Raw genomic sequence first — 21,128 nt, forward strand, 5'->3', positions numbered from 1 at the left:
ACTGCTCTGGTGGCCTAGTGGTTAGAGTGTCTGCCTCGCAAGTGGGAGGTTGTGGGTTCAAACCCCATCCAAGTTATACTAAAGACTTACAAAAATGGTACTAACAGCTGCCTCGCTTGGCTCTCAGCATTAAGAGGTTAATGTTAGGACTGGTTGGCCTGGTGTCAGGATAATGTGACTGGGTGGGACATCATGCTACATGACTGCAGCATGATGCCCCAGTGCTAGACATCACTATAAACTGCCACACTGCAGACATCATAGCGATATGGCTGAAAAATTGTTATAGCTATGTTAAAAATGCTAATCACACACACACACACACACACACATAAGATTCTCAAAGGAAGCCTCAATTAAGAATTCATAAAGTAGTTTAGATAATGACCAAAGAACATGTAAATGGTTCAACCTTGGCATTACTGAGTCAGAGAATGATCTTTGAAGTTCAAAATACTCAATTCAAAAAGATAAGGGTTTTACCTTATGCTGGGGCCCATAGAAAACTTATGGGCTGCACTTTAGCTCTTATTGATTAAGACTGGCAAATTTTTTTCTTAAAAAAAAAAGAAAATCCTCAACCAAAATAATGTACTCAGCTAGACATTACAAAATAGGTGTGCAAACTATAGATATCTCAGATTAGGCTGTTATTACCATTTTTGTAAGTCTTTGGTATGACTTGGCTGGGTTCAAAGCCACAACTTCTCGCTTCTCAGGTGGACGTTCTAACCACTAGGCCACCAGAGCGGTCTTGAGAATTTTATGATGATCTTCATTCTCTCTTCACTTACCTGTTATTAGTAACGATTTTCCACCTTCCTCCTTGCTCTGATGTCTTGTCAGTCTTGGTACAGTTCAAAGAAGGATGGTATTCCAAATGATAGAAATGAATAAAGTAGACCAGGACTATTTTAGTTTTGATCTAAGCCCACGGTTATGAATTGTAGAGATTTATCTTGGACTAATGACTAGTGCCAAGAAAAGTGTGAGCAAAATAATAATATGTTATTATTACGTAACTTAACATTAGTTTTACCCCTGCCAAAATAAATTTTCTTTATGCCAGAGTGTTGGATAATCCAAATGAACTCCCGCTTAAGAGATTCTTATAAGTAAAGACCTTATTGTTATTTTAGTCAGATTTATTAAACATTATTAAGGGCTATTTGCCTGTGTAATATATATTACCTTAAGAAATTCTCAAAACTTTTATTAAACTTTAACATAATTTTAAGGCCTTATTGAAATTTCTCATTATATAAGCCCCATATTTATGACACCCCTCAACTCAAACACTGCACAAGTGATACATATGTAATAATTTTCATACAACATTCTCTCCATTTTTGAAATAATTCTTCTACTAATACATATAAACTGTTCAATCTTTTGGATAAAATTTTTTATATTTTAATTTTCAAATGTTTAGCTATGACTGCCCACAAGTTTAGGAGTTTCATGACAAGTGGATCAGATTTCTTTCTTGTTGTAATGCTCATTGCTTCAGTGTGCAGTCATATTTACTTTTGTACAAAATTGTAACGTAGTCGAGCTGACCCTTTGAGACCGGGCAGGGTTTTAAAGAAACAATAAACAAGTTCATGAATGACAAATGACAATATATTAAACACTGGTACTAATGATATGAAAATAACACAAAAGCATATAAAATGAATATAAAACACATACGAAATATACTTTGACTACTATGTCACATTCAGGTAGTCAAAAAGTTCTAGAAACTCTATGTAAACTTCATGTACACAAATATCTCTAGCAAACTTTCATATAAACAAATACTTGTTGCAAACCCATATAATCAACTACTGGTTGCAAACATTTATGTAGTCGGACACTACTGTCGTAATTCACATGTAGTCAAACCACTACTTGTTATTGTGCTTTACTTGTAGTCAAAACACTACTTGTTACTGTTCTTTTACTTGTAGTCAAAACACTACTTGTTATTGTGCTTTACTTGTAGTCAAAACACTACTTGTTATTGTGCTTTTACTTGTAGTCAATACACTACTTGTTATTGTGCTTTACTTGTAGTCAAAACACTACTTGTTATTGTGCTTGTAGTCAAAACACTACTTGTTATTGTGCTTTACTTGTAGTCAAAACACTACTTGTTACTGTTCTTTTACTTGTAGTCAAAACACTACTTGTTATTGTGCTTTACTTGTAGTCAAAACACTACTTGTTATTGTGCTTTTACTTGTAGTCAAAACACTACTTGTTATTGTGCTTTACTTGTAGTCAAACCACTACTTGTTATTGTTCTTTTACTTGTAGTCAATACACTACTTGTTATTGTGCTTTACTTGTAGTCAAAACACTACTTGTTATTGTGCTTTACTTGTAGTCAAACCACTACTTGTTACTGTTCTTTTACTTGTAGTCAAAACACTACTTGTTATTGTGCTTTACTTGTAGTCAAAACACTACTTGTTATTGTGCTTTACTTGTAGTCAAAACACTACTTGTTACTGTTCTTTTACTTGTAGTCAAAACACTACTTGTTATTGTGCTTTACTTGTAGTCAAACCACTACTTGTTATTGTGCTTTGCTTGTAGTCAAACCACTACTTGTTATTGTTCTTTTACTTGTAGTCAATACACTACTTGTTATTGTGCTTTACTTGTAGTCAAAACACTACTTGTTATTGTGCTTTACTTGTAGTCAAACCACTACTTGTTATTGTGCTTTTACTTGTAGTCAAAACACTACTTGTTATTGTGCTTTACTTGTAGTCAAAACACTACTTGTTATTGTGCTTTACTTGTAATCAAAACACTACTTGTTACTGTTCTTTTACTTGTAGTCAAACCACTACTTGTTATTGTGCTTTACTTGTAGTCAAACCACTACTTGTTATTGTGCTTTACTTGTAGTCAAACCACTACTTGTTATTGTGCTTTACTTGTAGTCAAACCACTACTTGTTATTGTGCTTTACTTGTAGTCAATACACTACTTATTATGCTTTTACTTGTAGTCAAAACACTACTTGTTATTGTGCTTTACTTGTAGTCAAACCACTACTTGTTATTGTTCTTTTACTTGTAGTCAATACACTACTTGTTATTGTGCTTTACTTGTAGTCAAAACACTACTTGTTATTGTGCTTTACTTGTAGTCAAACCACTACTTGTTACTGTTCTTTTACTTGTAGTCAAAACACTACTTGTTATTGTGCTTTACTTGTAGTCAAAACACTACTTGTTATTGTGCTTTACTTGTAGTCAAAACACTACTTGTTACTGTTCTTTTACTTGTAGTCAAAACACTACTTGTTATTGTGCTTTACTTGTAGTCAAACCACTACTTGTTATTGTGCTTTACTTGTAGTCAAACCACTACTTGTTATTGTGCTTTACTTGTAGTCAAACCACTACTTGTTATTGTTCTTTTACTTGTAGTCAATACACTACTTGTTATTGTGCTTTACTTGTAGTCAAAACACTACTTGTTATTGTGCTTTACTTGTAGTCAAAACACTAGTTGTTACTGTTCTTTTACTTGTAGTCAAAACACTACTTGTTATTGTGCTTTACTTGTAGTCAAAACACTACTTGTTATTGTGCTCTACTTGTAGTCAAAACACTACTTGATTGGAAGATATACGTTGACATGGCCTTCTCTCTGGCACAGTCACTTTCCCCTCTGCACTTGTACCCGTACGCTGGCACTGAATTGATGGGTTATACTAGTAATGGTACACCAGACGTCATGGTATTCACAAGCCCATCCGGTTGCTCATAACTGGCAAGCTGAATATGGAAAATAAACACACCTTTCCAATAGTCTAATTTAATTGGAATGGGTTTTGTTGCAACTACTTTAAGAATATACGATAGGTACGAAGTATGACATAGGAATGCTATGCAATAAAAACAAATATACGTAATGCTATGACATTAATACATACATAATGTGTTTTCGAAATTAGTCGTGATAGCGACTAGATGAAATTAACTCGCTACCACATTGCCTAGGTTATATCTTAATAAACTGAATTGCAAATATGATAAATGATGTGACCACATAATACAACAATGAACGTGCTTTTATGAAACTGAATAATTATTGTAAATAATAAAAAGAGTTGACTAAAAAAACATTCGACTCACCCAACTGTTTGGCTTTAACGAAATTACAATGGTACCTGACTGACAGCTGAATATGTTTAAGAGCTTCCCTCTATATTGGCTGTGCCCTTCAATATCTCAACCCGATATATATAGTAGTGTGCAATAATACATTATTTCGCATGTGCCGCGTGAGCAATAAAAGCGTCACGCGATACGACGAAAAATTACATTTACAGAAATATTACGGCATGTGAAACAAGACAACCTGATTAAATGAAAAGTATGGAAGACTAAATGAGCCATATCGGGCATTTTGTAACATGCCTCCCCCCTTCAGAAAAGTATACCTATTTTCTAAGACGACGAAATCACACGATATGGTCAACAGAATGGTCCAATTTCTACTGAGATAATCTGCACCTACATTTTCTGTGCCTTTGATGGCTTCTTTGACACAGGTGGCACTGAATCCCTGATTGCTGCAAGTTTCTTGGGGTCGGGTTTCAACTCATTTACCCTCCCAACTACGTGTCCCAAACATTCTAAACTTCCATACCCCATGTTGCATTTGGTAGGTTTTACAGTTAACTTAGCTTTACGTAATCGATCTAGAACCCTGGCAACATCGCACAGATGCTCTTCCCATGTATCTCTGTATATAAAGATATCGTCAATATAGGTTTCCACATGCTTCAGCCCTTGCATCACTTTCCGCATTAGCCTTACACAGCTAGCCCCAGCGTTTACCAACCCGAATGGTAAAACTCGAAACTATTAAAGAAAGCCTCCCCCCCTTTAAAATCTTCAATTGCTAAGTAGTCAAAACTAGGACACAACATATATTAAGTTCTACATTGACATTTTGTGCCAGAATAACCAGTGATTCTACTTTTCTAACATGACACTACAGCTTCTGCAATAATTTAATAATTTTCATCTCTTGGTTGGCATTTATTAAGAATTGTTGTGTTATTGGTAATAAATCTTGCTTACAGTTGTATATAAATAACCATGTACTTAATTACAGACCTATATTACTATTAGAGTTGAATAAAGATAACTGACATGAATTAAATTAGCAAAGTTCTTTGGATAAATCATCTATAAACCTTTCAGACATGGAGCTATACTCACATGAATGGAAATAGTCTTGTTAGGATGGCCTCCCTTGATCCCAATACAGCCCAGCCAGAATATGAGAAAAGGTAAGATTGTTTCTGTATGTTCCTGTGAACTTTTTCATTTAATGGTTTGTTTAATGATCATATAGCAATCAGGTCATTGCCCAATATTGAACATCCAAAAACAAAAACATACTGGGTCAGTAGTTCAAGTTATCTACCTGTCATCAATGTTGTATGGCAATGCACAAAGAACTTAGCTACTTGACACCAATTTTATCAGGGTAATACATGTAGCACTTAGCTAACTGTTGACAGGCATGTCAAGGTAATACACAAAACATTTAGCTAACTGTTACCATTTGTGTCAAGGTAATACACAAAACACTTGGCTGTTACCAGTCATGTCAAGGTAATACACATAACACTTAGCTCACTGTTAGCAGTCATGTCAAGGTAATGCACAGGAAACTTAGGTAACTGTTACCAATGGTGTCAAGGTAATACTCAATACACTTGGCTGTTACCAATCATGTCAAGGTAATACACATAACACTTAGCTAACCATTACCAGTTGTGTCAAGGTAATACACAAAACACTTGGCTGTTACCAGTCATGCCAAGGCAATACACAGAACACTTAGCTAACTGTTACCAGTATTGTCAAGGTAATAAACAACACACTTGGCTGTTACCAGTCATGTCAAGGTAATACACAAAACACTTAGCTAACTGGTACCAGTGGTGTCAAGGTAATACACAAACCATTTAGCTGTTACCAGTCATGTCAAGGTATTACACATAAAACTTAACTAACTGTTATCAGTCATGTCAAGAAATACACAAAACACTTAGTTGTTACCAGTCATGTCAAGGTAATGCACAGAAAACTTGGATGCGTTACCATTAGTGGAAGGCAATACATGAAAAAATTATATACCAACATATGTATTGGGAAAAAACTTATTCATTCAAAGCCTTTCAAGATATGTACTCAGTTTATGTAACTATGGCTCATAAAATGCTTGGATAATGCTCTTCAAATTATATCCTCGATTTATTTGATGATGGAACATCAAAAGATTGGATGGTACTTTTCAACGTATATACTCAATTTTTAATTAACTATGAAACATCAAAAGCTAAAATTATGCTTTTCCAGTTATATCCTTAATTTTTATTTAACTATGAAACATCAAAAGCTAAAATGATGCTTTTCTGGTTATATCCTCAATTTTTATTTAACTATGAAACATCAAAAGCTAAAATGATGCTTTTCTGGTTATATCCTCAATTTTTATTTAACTACGAAACATCAAAAGCTAGAATGATGCTCTTTAAGGTATACACTCAAAAGATAGGATGATGCTTTTCAAATTACATACTCAGTTTAACTGTGCAGCAGCATCAAAAGCTAGAGTACTCAGTTTATTTAACTGAGATATATCAAAAGCTATAATGATGCTTTTCAATTTATGTACTCAGTTGATTTAACTATGGATGATGCTTTTCAAGTTATATACTTTATTTATCCATGGTACATCAAAAGCTACAATGATGCTTTTCAGTTTATGTTCTCAGTTGATTTAACTATGGATGATGCTTTTCAAGTTACATACTCAATTTATTTATGATATCAAAAGCTACAATGATGCTTTTCAATTTATGTATTCAGTTGATTTAATTATGGAATACCAGAAGCTTGGATAATGCTTTTAAAGTTATATACTTTATTTATCTATGGTACATCAAAAGCTACAATGATGCTTTTCAATTTATGTACTCAGTTGATTTAACTATGGAATACTAGAAGCTTGGATGATGCTTTTAAAGTTATATACTCAATTTATCTATGGTACATCAAAAGCTATAATGATGCTTTTCAATTTATGTACTCAGTTGATTTAACTATGGATGATGCTTTTCAAGTTATATACTCAATTTATCTATGGTACATCAGAAGCTATAATGATGCTTTTCAGTTTATGTTCTCAGTTGATTTAACTATGGATGATGCTTTTCAAGTTATATACTCAATTTATCTATGGTACATCAAAAGCTATAATGATGCTTTTCAGTTTATGTTCTCAGTTGATTTAACTATGGATGATGCTTTTCAAGTTATATACTCAATTTATCTATGGTACATCAAAAGCTATAATGACGCTTTTCAATTTATGTTCTCAGTTGATTTAACTATGGATGATGCTTTTCAAGTTATATACTCAATTTATGTATCTATGGTACATCAAAAGCTACAATGATGCTTTTCAATTTATGTACTCAGTTGATTTAACTATGGAATACCAGAAGCTTGGATGATGCTTTTAAAGTTATATACTGTATTTATCTATGGTACATCAAAAGCTATAATGATGCTTTTCAGTTTATGTTCTCAGTTGATTTAACTATGGATGATGCTTTTCAAGTTATATGCTCAATTTATTTATGATATCAAAAGCTATAATGATGCTTTTCAATTTATGTATTCAGTTGATTTAACTATGGAATACCAGAAGCTTGGATAATGCTTTTCAGGTTATATACTCTGTTTATTTAACTTTGGAACATCAGAAGAATAAATGATGCTTTTCAAGGTGTATGCTGAATTTATTTAACTATGTATTGTCAGAAGACTGAATATGACAGATACTTTTGATAGTTTTTCCACTTCCCAAAGATTCTGCATTCATTTGGATTTGGCATCCTTGTTACTACATTCATTTGGATTTGGCATCCTTGTTACTACATTCATTTGGATTTGGCATCCTTGTTACTACATTCAGTTGGATTTGGCATCCTTGTTACTACATTCAGTTGGATTTGGCATCCTTGTTACTACATTCATTTGGATTTGGCATCCTTGTTACTACATTCATTTGGATTTGACATCCTTGTTACTACATTCATTTGGATTTGGCATCCTTGTTACTACATTCATTTGGATTTGGCATCCTTGTTACTACATTCAGTTGGATTTGACATCCTTGTTACTACATTCAGTTGGATTTGGCATCCTTGTTACTACATTCAGTTGGATTTGACATCCTTGTTACTACATTCAGTTGGATTTGACATCCTTGTTACTACATTCAGTTGGATTTGACATCCTTGTTGCTACATTCACTTGGATTTGACATCCTTGTTACTACATTCATTTGGATTTGGCATCCTTGTTACTACATTCAGTTGGATTTGACATCCTTGTTACTACATTCATTCGGATTTGGCATCCTTGTTACTACATTCAGTTGGATTTGACATCCTTGTTACTACATTCAGTTGGATTTGACATCCTTGTTACTACATTCAGTTGGATTTGACATCCTTGTTGCTACATTCACTTGGATTTGACATCCTTGTTACTACATTCATTTGGATTTGGCATCCTTGTTACTACATTCAGTTGGATTTGACATCCTTGTTACTTCATTCAGTTGGATTTGGCATCCTTGTTACTACATTCAGTTGGATTTGACATCCTTGTTACTACATTCAGTTGGATTTGACATTCTTGTTACTACATTCAGTTGGATTTGACATCCTTGTTACTACATTCAGTTGGATTTGACATCCTTGTTACTACATTCAGTTGGATTTGACATCCTTGTTACTGCATTCATTTGGATTTGGCATCCTTGTTACTATATTCATTTGGATTTGATATCCTTGTTACTACATTCATTTGGATTTGACATCCTTGTTACTACATTCATTTGGATTTGGCATCCTTGTTACTACATTCAGTTGGATTTGGCATCCTTGTTACTACATTCATTTGGATTTGACATCCTTGTTACTACATTTAGTTGGATTTGACATTCCTTGTTACTACATTCAGTTGGATTTGACATCCTTGTTACTACATTCAGTTGGATTTGACATCCTTGTTACTACATTCATTTGGATTTGGCATCCTTGTTACTACATTCAGTTGGATTTGACATCCTTGTTACTACATTCATTTGGATTTGACATCCTTGTTACTACATTCAGTTGGATTTGACATCCTTGTTACTACATTCAGTTGGATTTGACATCCTTGTTACTACATTCATTTGGATTTGGCATCCTTGTTACTACATTCAGTTGGATTTGGCACCCTTGTTACTACATTCATTTGGATTTGGCATCCTTGTTACTGCATTCATTTGGATTTGGCATCCTTGTTACTACATTCAGTTGGATTTGGCATCCTTGTTACTACATTCAGTTGGATTTGACATCCTTGTTACTACATTCATTTGGATTTGACATCCTTGTTACTACATTCAGTTGGATTTGACATCCTTGTTACTACATTCAGTTGGATTTGACATCCTTGTTACTACATTCATTTGGATTTGGCATCCTTGTTACTACATTCAGTTGGATTTGACATCCTTGTTACTGCATTCATTTGGATTTGGCATCCTTGTTACTGCATTCATTTAGATTTGGCATCCTTGTTACTACATTCATTTGGATTTGGCATCCTTGTTACTACATTCATTTGGATTTGGCATCCTTGTTACTACATTCAGTTGGATTTGGCATCCTTGTTACTACATTCATTTGGATTTGACATCCTTGTTACTACATTTAGTTGGATTTGACATTCCTTGTTACTACATTCAGTTGGATTTGACATCCTTGTTACTACATTCAGTTGGATTTGACATCCTTGTTACTACATTCATTTGGATTTGGCATCCTTGTTACTACATTCAGTTGGATTTGGCATCCTTGTTACTACATTCATTTGGATTTGACATCCTTGTTACTACATTCAGTTGGATTTGACATCCTTGTTACTACATTCAGTTGGATTTGACATCCTTGTTACTACATTCATTTGGATTTGGCATCCTTGTTACTGCATTCAGTTGGATTTGGCATCCTTGTTACTACATTCATTTGGATTTGGCATCCTTGTTACTGCATTCATTTGGATTTGGCATCCTTGTTACTACATTCAGTTGGATTTGGCATCCTTGTTACTACATTCAGTTGGATTTGACATCCTTGTTACTACATTCATTTGGATTTGACATCCTTGTTACTACATTCAGTTGGATTTGACATCCTTGTTACTACATTCATTTGGATTTGACATCCTTGTTACTACATTCATTTGGATTTGGCATCCTTGTTACTACATTCAGTTGGATTTGACATCCTTGTTACTGCATTCATTTGGATTTGGCATCCTTGTTACTGCATTCATTTAGATTTGGCATCCTTGTTACTACATTCATTTGGATTTGGCATCCTTGTTACTACATTCATTTGGATTTGGCATCCTTGTTACTACATTCAGTTGGATTTGGCATCCTTGTTACTACATTCATTTGGATTTGACATCCTTGTTACTACATTTAGTTGGATTTGACATTCCTTGTTACTACATTCAGTTGGATTTGACATCCTTGTTACTACATTCAGTTGGATTTGACATCCTTGTTACTACATTCATTTGGATTTGGCATCCTTGTTACTACATTCAGTTGGATTTGGCATCCTTGTTACTACATTCATTTGGATTTGACATCCTTGTTACTACATTCAGTTGGATTTGACATCCTTGTTACTACATTCATTTGGATTTGGCATCCTTGTTACTACATTCAGTTGGATTTGGCATCCTTGTTACTACATTCATTTGGATTTGGCATCCTTGTTACTGCATTCATTTGGATTTGGCATCCTTGTTACTACATTCAGTTGGATTTGGCATCCTTGTTACTACATTCAGTTGGATTTGACATCCTTGTTACTACATTCATTTGGATTTGACATCCTTGTTACTACATTCAGTTGGATTTGACATCCTTGTTACTACATTCAGTTGGATTTGACATCCTTGTTACTACATTCATTTGGATTTGGCATCCTTGTTACTACATTCAGTTGGATTTGACATCCTTGTTACTGCATTCATTTGGATTTGGCATCCTTGTTACTGCATTCATTTAGATTTGGCATCCTTGTTACTACATTCATTTGGATTTGGCATCCTTGTTACTACATTCAGTTGGATTTGACATCCTTGTTACTACATTCATTTGGATTTGGCATCCTTGTTACTGCATTCATTTGTATTTGGCATCCTTGTTACTACATTCAGTTGGATTTGACTCCTTGTTACTACATTCAGTTGGATTTGGCATCCTTGTTACTACATTCATTTGGATTTGACATCCTTGTTACTACATTCAGTTGGATTTGACATCCTTGTTACTACATTCATTTGGATTTGACATCCTTGTTACTACATTCAGTTGGATTTGACATCCTTGTTACTACATTCATTTGGATTTGGCATCCTTGTTACTACATTCAGTTGGATTTGACATCCTTGTTACTACATTCATTTGGATTTGGCATCGTTGTTACTACATTCAGTTGGATTTGACATCCTTGTTACTACATTCAGTTGGATTTGACATCCTTGTTACTACATTCAGTTGGATTTGACATCCTTGTTACTACATTCAGTTGGATTTGGCATCCTTGTTACTACATTCAGTAGAGCTGTGATAAGTGTGATCCTTAACAGAAATTCACATTCCATATTTCTGTGCTTATTCAACTTTTCAGAACCCATTTTCTGTGTTTGTCCAGAATGCAAATTATCCCAGCTCATGGATTATGCATGTCTGTATGTCACTCCATCTTGCTGGACATCAACACACAAGTTATCATTTGAGTTAAGGTGATTTTCTCAGACATTATTGCTTGTAGAATCACACAGGCTGATATTAAGATATGTCATATGAAGTATTATGTCAGTCAGTGAAAATTAGGTCACTGCCTTACATTTGATAAAAATTAAAACCCTGTAAAAATTAAGATACGGAAATTATAAACTTAGTTTTCAAAATACTACAGTTGATAGGATGTCATGTATTAAATATGGTTTTTGCATATGAGGCATCTTGTGAAAGTATTATTTATTGCATAAAAAATATAATTGGAAAACTGAATGTTCACTGTATTAAATAAAATACAATTGAAAACAAAAATGTAAAACATCATATCTGGATTAACAGAGAAAATGAAAGAACAAATAGCAAATAGCTGAAGATTGAAAAGCAGGGACGAAAGGACTGTTTTCTCACAGTCTTAATATCACAAAAAAGACCATCAGGAACTCGATTGTATTATCAGCCTAGCTTAAAATAAAAATGCAATGCAAGTCTTTTGTATATTGCCTTTCACTATTGGTGACAATATGTAGAATTATAAAATTCATAAGAGAGAGATGTGATGTATGACTATGCAAATTTGTACTTGTATATTTACAGTAATCTTTATTTTTCATTTGTTTTGGCCCCAAACTATGGAACCAATTTTCATTGATAGCCAAGGAAGGTTCCTAAGCAGCTACTATTTAGAAAACCATAAAACAATATGTGTGTCCAGGCATGTCTGTTGGAAGCAAAATCATCGACATATTCAAGTCCCAGTTTTAAACAAAAATGATTTTAGCTATGACATTTTAATTTGATTCTTCTGTAAGCCATAGGTTTGGTTCATAACACAAAATGGGAGAGCACTGATGGAAGACTTAGTACACCACTCCCTCAATAACATGCAAACCCTCTTATAACTTGGGGTCATACATGGATCCTATCTGTTTTGATAGGTAAAAATACCCACAGCAATTGGCTACTATTTATTGAACATGAAGAAAATTGCAATCAAAATCCAATGAAACCTTAATAGATCACTTATATTATCATTGAGAATGGTGGTTAGTACCCAGAAATTTAAACAGTATCTTCAAATTCTCAATAAGAAGTCCTATATTTTGTTAAATATTGTTTACGAACAACATTCTCAGTACACTGTAAATAAATTTTGATCCAGGAAAATGTCACTGCTGATGGCAATACTTTAATAAACAAATGTCAAGTAATCAGTATTTTTTTTTCAAATCAAGTCTGTGTTTTTGTTCTGTTTTAGTTTGATTTCAGTGTAATCCGTATGAATAAAATATGCCCTTTTGTATTCAGATGTAAAAAATTTCAATCTGCCATTGCAGTCATTTAAAAGACCAGCTTTGTATTATCAGGTTAATTATGTCTTTGGTGTTTTATCAAATCAAGGGGATGGAATTTTAAAAAAGTTAAAAGGCACACAAATCTTACCTGTATAAGAGCTATTGGTTATGTCATGCATCATGTCAGTTCATTTCAGTTGGTCAGTTGAACATGGTTATAAATATTATTAGGTAAGTAATATGATTTATCTATCTTAAAATAGCCTGCTCATTCACAAATGTGATCAAAGATGTTACAGCAGCCAAGCAAAATGAACACTTGATGAATAGAATAACTTTGTTTCACTGATATGGTTCGTTTCGGAGAAGCGAGTTCCAGAGTTTGTAGAGAACTTAAAATTCCTGAACTGACACTCTGATTTCCTCAAAGACGAGAAGTTTCACCATTACTTACAATGAAATCATGGCATCAATATTTTACTAATAGAACATTAAAAATTTTGTTTCGACATTGTCGGTTGTCTCATGAAATAAATGACCTAAGTCGTCTAAAAAAAGAGGAATCTTGTTTTGTTGTGAATCAACAACAAAAAGCAGTTCTGTAATGCATTTTAGTTTTGTATGATTTTTACATGATTGTTGTTGAAACATCTTAGAGTAATGCTGTTAACAATCTTTCAGAGGTTGGGTTCTTGAAAATAAAGGTAATTTATGCAGAAAAGTGAACAGCTTCATTACAAAAGCTCTTTGTTTACAATTGTCCCAAACATGATTATAAATTAAGTATTCATCCATTAAACAGGCCATTCACCTTCCCATCATCCCATTTCCACCCACCTGGATTTTCTTGACGATCATGCAGGTTCAGATTTTCTTTCTTCATTTTTATTTAAGGTCCCTTGGTTACTCACACCCTCATTTATGTTTTGGATCCCATTGTGCACTCAAGTTATTGAGTGGTAGGGTTATGTTTAAAACAGACATTTGCATGACCAAGTATTTCAGAAACATTTAAGAACAATTTAGTTTTACAAATCATTTCTTACAGACTTACCAAAGGACTGGGACTATATAAGTTCCAGCTTACGACAGATAAAATCATTGATTTCACATTTTTCTGTGCTTTAACTTAGAAAAGTGAAAAAATTAGACTCACTCAAGTTATTTTTAAATGTTGAAATTTCTCCTTTGAATACATTCCATGATCACATTAACATTGGATTGTAAGCCTGCTACTTCCTGAATCTAACATTGCCAAAAGAGGAAAACTTTTCTGTTTATATAAAGGCAATAACTATTTTGTCTCTTACCTCCCCTTGCCACCGCTAGCTGTTCCCTTTTGTTAAACTTCACTTCCTTACAACAGCATCATATAAGACACCTCCCATCTGTCCAAACCAAATTTTTGTTTAAATTCTAACCATCCATTCAGGGTTTTGGATTTATTTGGATTAATATTCATTCCAAAACAGGTGGTAAAACTAAAGTTTTGAATTTTGTGAATTTTTATACAATTTTTAACTTTCTCAGACTGGCTGAATTGTTGATGCATGTTGTTATTCACAGTTTTTTGCACACTGCCTATTGCACACTCACCCAGTTAGTAACAGGTGTTGTTTTAGTGACATAAAAACACTCTGCATCATCAATTTATACACATTTTTATTATGTTTTATCTTTGTATTCAATGAAACCTGTTGATGAAATGTGTGTGTGTGTGTGTGTGTGTGATTAGGATTTTTAATGTAGCTTTAACAATTTTTCAGTCATATCACTACAATGTCTGCAGTGTGGCAGTTTATAGTGATGTCTAGCACTGGGGCATCATGCCGCATACATGTAGCATGATGTCCCACCCAGTCACATTATCCTGACACCAGGCCGATGATGAAGTGTAATAAATGCAACAAGTTCAAAGCCAATGAAGACAAGCATATATGAAATGTACTTTGTCAATATCATTCAGTGTTTGCAAGATATGGTCTGAGAATGTATGGACCAAGGTTTTGCAGAAGTGGACTAAGGCAAAGAAAGAATGTGACAGTCACGCAAAAATGTTAAATTCCTACAAGTAATTATGATACAGTGTAGGAGTGAAACCCCATGTTTGGGCAGCACAGATGGTGTAAGTCCCCCACCCCCACCTGTCTGAGCAGGGACTCTGGACCTGTAAACTCTAGGCACATGGGGATTCTAAAAGATCTAACAGATCATCCTATACTACCATATCACAATCTGTAGCCATCAACGGTCATCCAACCAGTTTAGTCAATTATCCAGCCAGTCCAGCTGTCTCAATCAGGGGCTCTTACTGAAAGATCCGTCCATCTCACCAGGCTTATGGCTTCATCTTTCTACAAATACGGAGAGTTTTCTGTCCTCACATGCCTTTGGATACATACAGTTACAATTATTTGAATCTTGATGATCGATCTGTCCATCTCATTAAACATAAAATAAAACAAACATATTATGATGGGGATTTTAGTGATAGATCTGTATGTCCAAGGTGCTATTCAGATCTCAACCTTATACCAGCAGACAACAGCTGAAAAATCCTATTTTAGGAGGTAAGAAACCGACCACCGCACACAGTCTACTGGGGCGAACGAATGGGTGATCCAATTAATTTTGGAGTGGCTTCTGATTTTGTTTATCCAACCCCCTCTTTCTTGCTGTCATGTTCTAACATATACCATCAGATCAGTAGAAAAACAATATTCTAAATCCACAGTGGAGATTGTACGATAACCACTATTACTGGAGTTCTGTTCATGTCTGTTCCTTACCAGAAAGGACAGTTGCAAGTTGAGGTTAATCATGTACTTGACTTAACTCAGTGAATTCATTCTTCTGCCGATGTTCACCATAGAAATGGTGAGATCATCACAACTCTCCATCCAATGGGATGGGTATGCCATCAGTCTTGATCTCACATATTTCTATATACCTATTCACCCAGCATGGCAAATTTTCTTTGGTTTACTTACCATGGCACAGTTTACCAATTTCATGTCCTTCTGTCCAGTTTAAATATCAACCCCCTGGGTTTTGACCACATTATGGCTTGCATCATTACCTTGTTCCAGTCAGCTTCCTCAATGGCAACAGATGCATATCTGGATGATATCCTCCAAAATCATATGGTAAGTTCTGTTCTCCTCATGGGCAGAAATAATTTCCTATCCTCATAAATTGGGAAAATCAGACCTTCACCCATCTCAGTGTTTTGTGCTCATGCGTATGGAGTTTATAACCAGTCTCAATCTTGTATATTTTATATTCCCCTCATGTCCAAGTCGTACTTATCGGACTTTTGATTCTGTTTTGATGAATTTATTTATATGCTGACATTCATTTTCATCAGTATTGACTTCAGGTAGCTAGAAATATTTTTCACTGGTGGAATATCCTTGGCTCTGTGTTTTGGCATTTATTAAATTTATAACTTGTTGCTATAAAACACTAACAGTTGGCATTTAGTTCAAATTGCAAGTGATTCAGAGTCATGAATGTCGACAAAACATGCCTTCTTTGTACCAAGTGCTCTTGAATGCACACCTGTAAAGTGTGTGCCATGTGGTCCAAGAATACTTGGTCTAACTTTTTAAGAAGCAACTGAAGGGCCTCAAAAAGAGAGTGCTGTCAGTTTAATCTTTGTATGAAGTGCAGAGTTTATGCCCCATATCTGAATTGTTAGTGAGTCTCAAGGGGGATGTCTAGATGCCCCCTTCCACCCCTTTATCAAGATAACAGAAAAACAGTACTAGATCATAATGAAGTCAGAATGAGAGATTATCCAACCAAGACTTGGAATCATGTAAGATCTCACTCATTTTAATAAAGCTTTAGTTGTTGAGATTCAGCAACTGAGTAGGAATAATTTTATGAGAATCCCATGGGATAAGCCTTTCTCTCCACTCATGAGGCATGAGAATTTGAAGTCAAATATCACCCCATCAGAGAATCAAACTTGTCTCCATCCATGCGGTGTGAATGTGCACAAATATCCGTCGATGCATGAGAATATTCTTGCTGGACTTGAAGACATACTATTTGATTCATACACTGGCCATGCCAGCCAACCATCATGGCATTTATTATTTGGCATCTGCCGTACTGTCAACCAATCGGTCATGCCATACAAATGTGAACTGTTGTTGAAACATTTAAATCCTTCTGAAAGCACATTTACATTTTATCCATCTGTTTTCATGGGGGACCAATTTCTGTGGTTTTCATCGTTGCCCTGAACCACGAATTTAAATCCCCAACAAAAAATAAGCCATGTAGGATGATGTCCCCTGCCCGTTTTCTTACAGTGTTTCATTTCTAGAGATCAACACAGATACTAGTATTTGATAAATCAGCGTCAATACTGTAATCTGGTAATTAAGTATTAGCTTTTACATGTGTTTGTTTTATTTTTATTTTAACCTTTTTAAACAAGAACTAAAATTCATTTTATATTGTATCAAAACACTCGTTCGATAAGGTATCTGATAGCTGTAATATTATACTCACTGCCTTAAATCGGTATGTGAGTTAAGTAAGGATAGAGAGAAAATAGAGAAAAAGCATAAGGTATTCAAACAATAGTAATACTGAAAATGAAAGAAAAATTAATAGAAAACAACAGTATGTGAAAATTAAATTTAATACTTATTCAAATCGATCCTTCATTCGAGTAGAAGTGTTGTTGAAACATTTAAATCCTTCTGAAAGCACATTTACATTTTATCCATTCATTTTTAATCCAAAACAACAACATTCCTGTAAAATACTATAACTATTTCTTGAAACACTGTTATTAATGAAACACTATGTATATACACTAATTACAGGCTAGTATTAAAGCTCACACTTCACAGATTTTTGGACAAAGCCACTGTATCAACATCATGTCAGTCAAGTATCATGGTACTCACAAATGGTTCTCAGATAAATAATCTCCAAATTGGTGAATTAAACAAGTCCAGCTTTCTCAAAACCACTGATAATTAGGTTCGATCTTTCACTCATTGTCACATGAGATGCAATTATCCATTCAGTGGGAGGGGGGTTAAGTTGAATTTTACCACTCTTAAGCCACTGTGTTAATACCATGATCATCAGATAGTACTGATGGTGCAACTTGATGGACAGCGGTTTAAGTAAGAGATCATTCATATGTACTTTAATAACTGATTGGCTTGGTGTTGTTGGCTGCGTAGGCTACCTTTGATGTTGAGCACTCAAATCTTGACAGGTGTTTTAATTGTGCTCATATAGATGGAAGTATTGTTTTAGTGTTGTTGGCTGCATCGGCTTCAATTGATGTTATTCACTTGATCGAAAACACGGTGTAAGTACTGAACTTGCCAGGTCTTTGGTTTGTGCTCATACAGTTGATGGTAGTATCATTTTAAACATTAAAGTGACTGCCATAGTTTTATTTTTTTTTTATTTTTTATTTCGGGTATTTGCAGAGATTAAACTATGAAATTAAATACCTCCTAATATGCAAACTTTGAATGGCAAAACCACGAATTTAAATACCCATGAAAATGCCATTTTTAAAATACTAAACCATGAAAATTGAGCCCAATGAAAATAAACGATACTACGGTATACAGCTACAGTGGTCACATGTTGCTTATCTCAGACTGGCAAGCTGGTCGATGGTACCAGCTGGACCAGACATTACTATGCCTCTTCATATTAAACATACTGGCTTTATTCATAGAGCCATCCATATGATCCAGCATTCTATAATACCACCACACTTAATGGTATCCTGTGGGCAAAATTATGCATGCCAACAATATGGCATCATCACTGCCATATAGAATGCTCTGCCCATGGACCCAAAATATACAAGAGGTGGACAGTACCTAGCTAGACAAAGGGGAAGAGATGGAAATGCTTGAATCATCTGATCCAACAGTGGTAAAGATGGAATTCAGCTTTAAGGCAGCGCTAATCTGTTGAATCTTGCCTCCACCTACCTACATTCATCCCTACCTGTATAACAAGGTCAGAGCCTCTGTGGATGTAGAAGACAACAACAGTTCATCATTTAGAACATTGCCTCAGTCATCAAAAGTACCCAATGACAACAGAGTAACCATTGCCATATGAATTATAGGCGGTTTTATACCCCTATCTTTGGGGCCCCGAGTGGCCGAGCGGTCTAAAGCACTCTCCGTTACGGATCACTGCCATCTCACCTCTGTCTGCATGGGTTCAAGTCTCGGATTTTGCTATTGTGGGTATGTGAGAAAGCTTGCCAGTAGCTTCTCAAGGGTCGGTGGTTCTTTCCGGGGTTTTCCCGGGTTCTTCCTCCACCATTAATACTGGCCACCATGTATAGCCTATCGTGTGCTGAAAAATGGCATTAAAACTTACAACAAAAACAACAACAACAACAATACCTCTATCTTTCCTTGGCAGGCAGGGAGAGAAAAAGAAAAATGTTCGGTTCCAAAAAAACAACTCTTAAGTGACAGATGATTTTCCCCACCCATTGGCTCTTTTTTTTTGTCAGGCTTGGATCAGGCCACTTTTCATCAGACAATTGGGCAATACAAGTCCTGTCAAGGGCCTCAGAATCTTTTTTATCTGGCCACCTGCACTTTCAGTGTCTCCCTTCATGATGGAAACCCCAAGCATGCCCATGAAGGAAATTTTTAGTCGTGAGTTTTTACTCGTGAAGTGGGCAGTGGAGATGCTGTGTCTACTGTGTGTACACACAGGGATTCTACTCCATTGTTTCTGGTGACCTGTAATCAACCTCAGGGATTCAGTTCATTTCTTTCTGTACCAAAATTCAAGATGGAGACAGCAAAGTCCATCCATCTTTCAGTGCATAACATTGGCTACACAATTGGCCTTGACTCGTCTGACTCATATTGTCATATTCTAATCCATATGACACCTTGCAAATATCTTCACTTTACCTACTGGGGCCAAGTATATCAGTTCCATGCTCTTCCTTTCAGCCTCTGCTTTTGGCCTTCACAATTTTTTTACTGCTAAACCCCTCAGTCTTGTTTATGAAAACACAAATTTTGTATAATCTTGCTGAAGAAAAAAAAGAGATTGAGACCTTTCCTGGCATCATGGTATATGCCTGTGTAAACAGTTAATATTCATGGGGTGCTTTATACAGTTATTGTCACAAAGGCAATCAAGAAGGCAGTGAGAGATAAACAACCATCGCATAGATCATATTATTTAATTCACTGACAGTAGCTAGGGTTGTGTTGAGTTCATTCAGAACTGTTGTGAAGCCAATTAGGCTGATTTGCATAGCTAAAAGTACATGAAGTGGAATTCATTGGAAAACAGTTCAGTTAGATTCATGTTGAAGAAACAAAAGTTATTATACTTCACTGCCTTTATAGGGTATATTTAAGTCATTTTAATTACTTCATGATCACAAGCTATGTTTCTTTGAAGTCAGATATTTTAGTTTGGAAGTGAGATTCATGATAAAATGTCAAAACACAGCTGTGATTCAGGGAAGGATGAGCCATCTGTGATGTAAGCTAATCGCAACAAAACTAAATTTCAGATTGACGAGTTTGACTTAGTGAAGCACAAGAGAGCATTTTATTATTTGTACATACTACAAACACCTTATGATATCACTTTTAGTCATTCAGGAATATAGCATCAATGGACCTAGTTACACCACTCAGTATCGGAATAACAGTACAACTAAACCACTGAGCATAATAAAAACACATTTACTCCACTCAGGATCAAAATGATAGTACATTTACACCACTCAGTATCAAAACAACAGTACATGTACAGTTACTCCACTCAGGATCAAAATGACAGTACAGTTACACCACTCAGTATCAGAACAACACTAATGTTAAACCGTGCAGTATCATGCTTCATTACTTGTATGGAATGAATTTGGATACACAATTG

The 21,128-nt window shown here is 35.0% G+C and overlaps 1 protein-coding gene across 4 annotated transcripts in view; it reads left to right on the forward strand.

The window, feature by feature from the left end:
• LOC149770098 (myotubularin-related protein 10-B-like) overlaps nucleotides 1–21,128 on the forward strand; it is a 95,250-nt gene that overhangs the window by 55,380 nt on the left and 18,742 nt on the right. For all 4 annotated transcript variants that reach the window (XM_089949394.1, XM_089949396.1, XM_089949395.1 and 1 more), the window contains one exon: nucleotides 5,217–5,305. In XM_089949394.1, coding sequence (XP_089805520.1) covers nucleotides 5,217–5,305 — 89 coding nt within the window. The remainder of the gene's footprint in view (nucleotides 1–5,216; nucleotides 5,306–21,128) is intronic.

The sequence above is a fragment of the Sinohyriopsis cumingii genome, unplaced genomic scaffold (assembly GCF_028554795.1).
Source record: "Sinohyriopsis cumingii isolate HCF-2022 unplaced genomic scaffold, ASM2855479v2 utg002707l, whole genome shotgun sequence".
Taxonomy (NCBI): Eukaryota; Metazoa; Mollusca; class Bivalvia; order Unionida; family Unionidae; genus Sinohyriopsis; species Sinohyriopsis cumingii.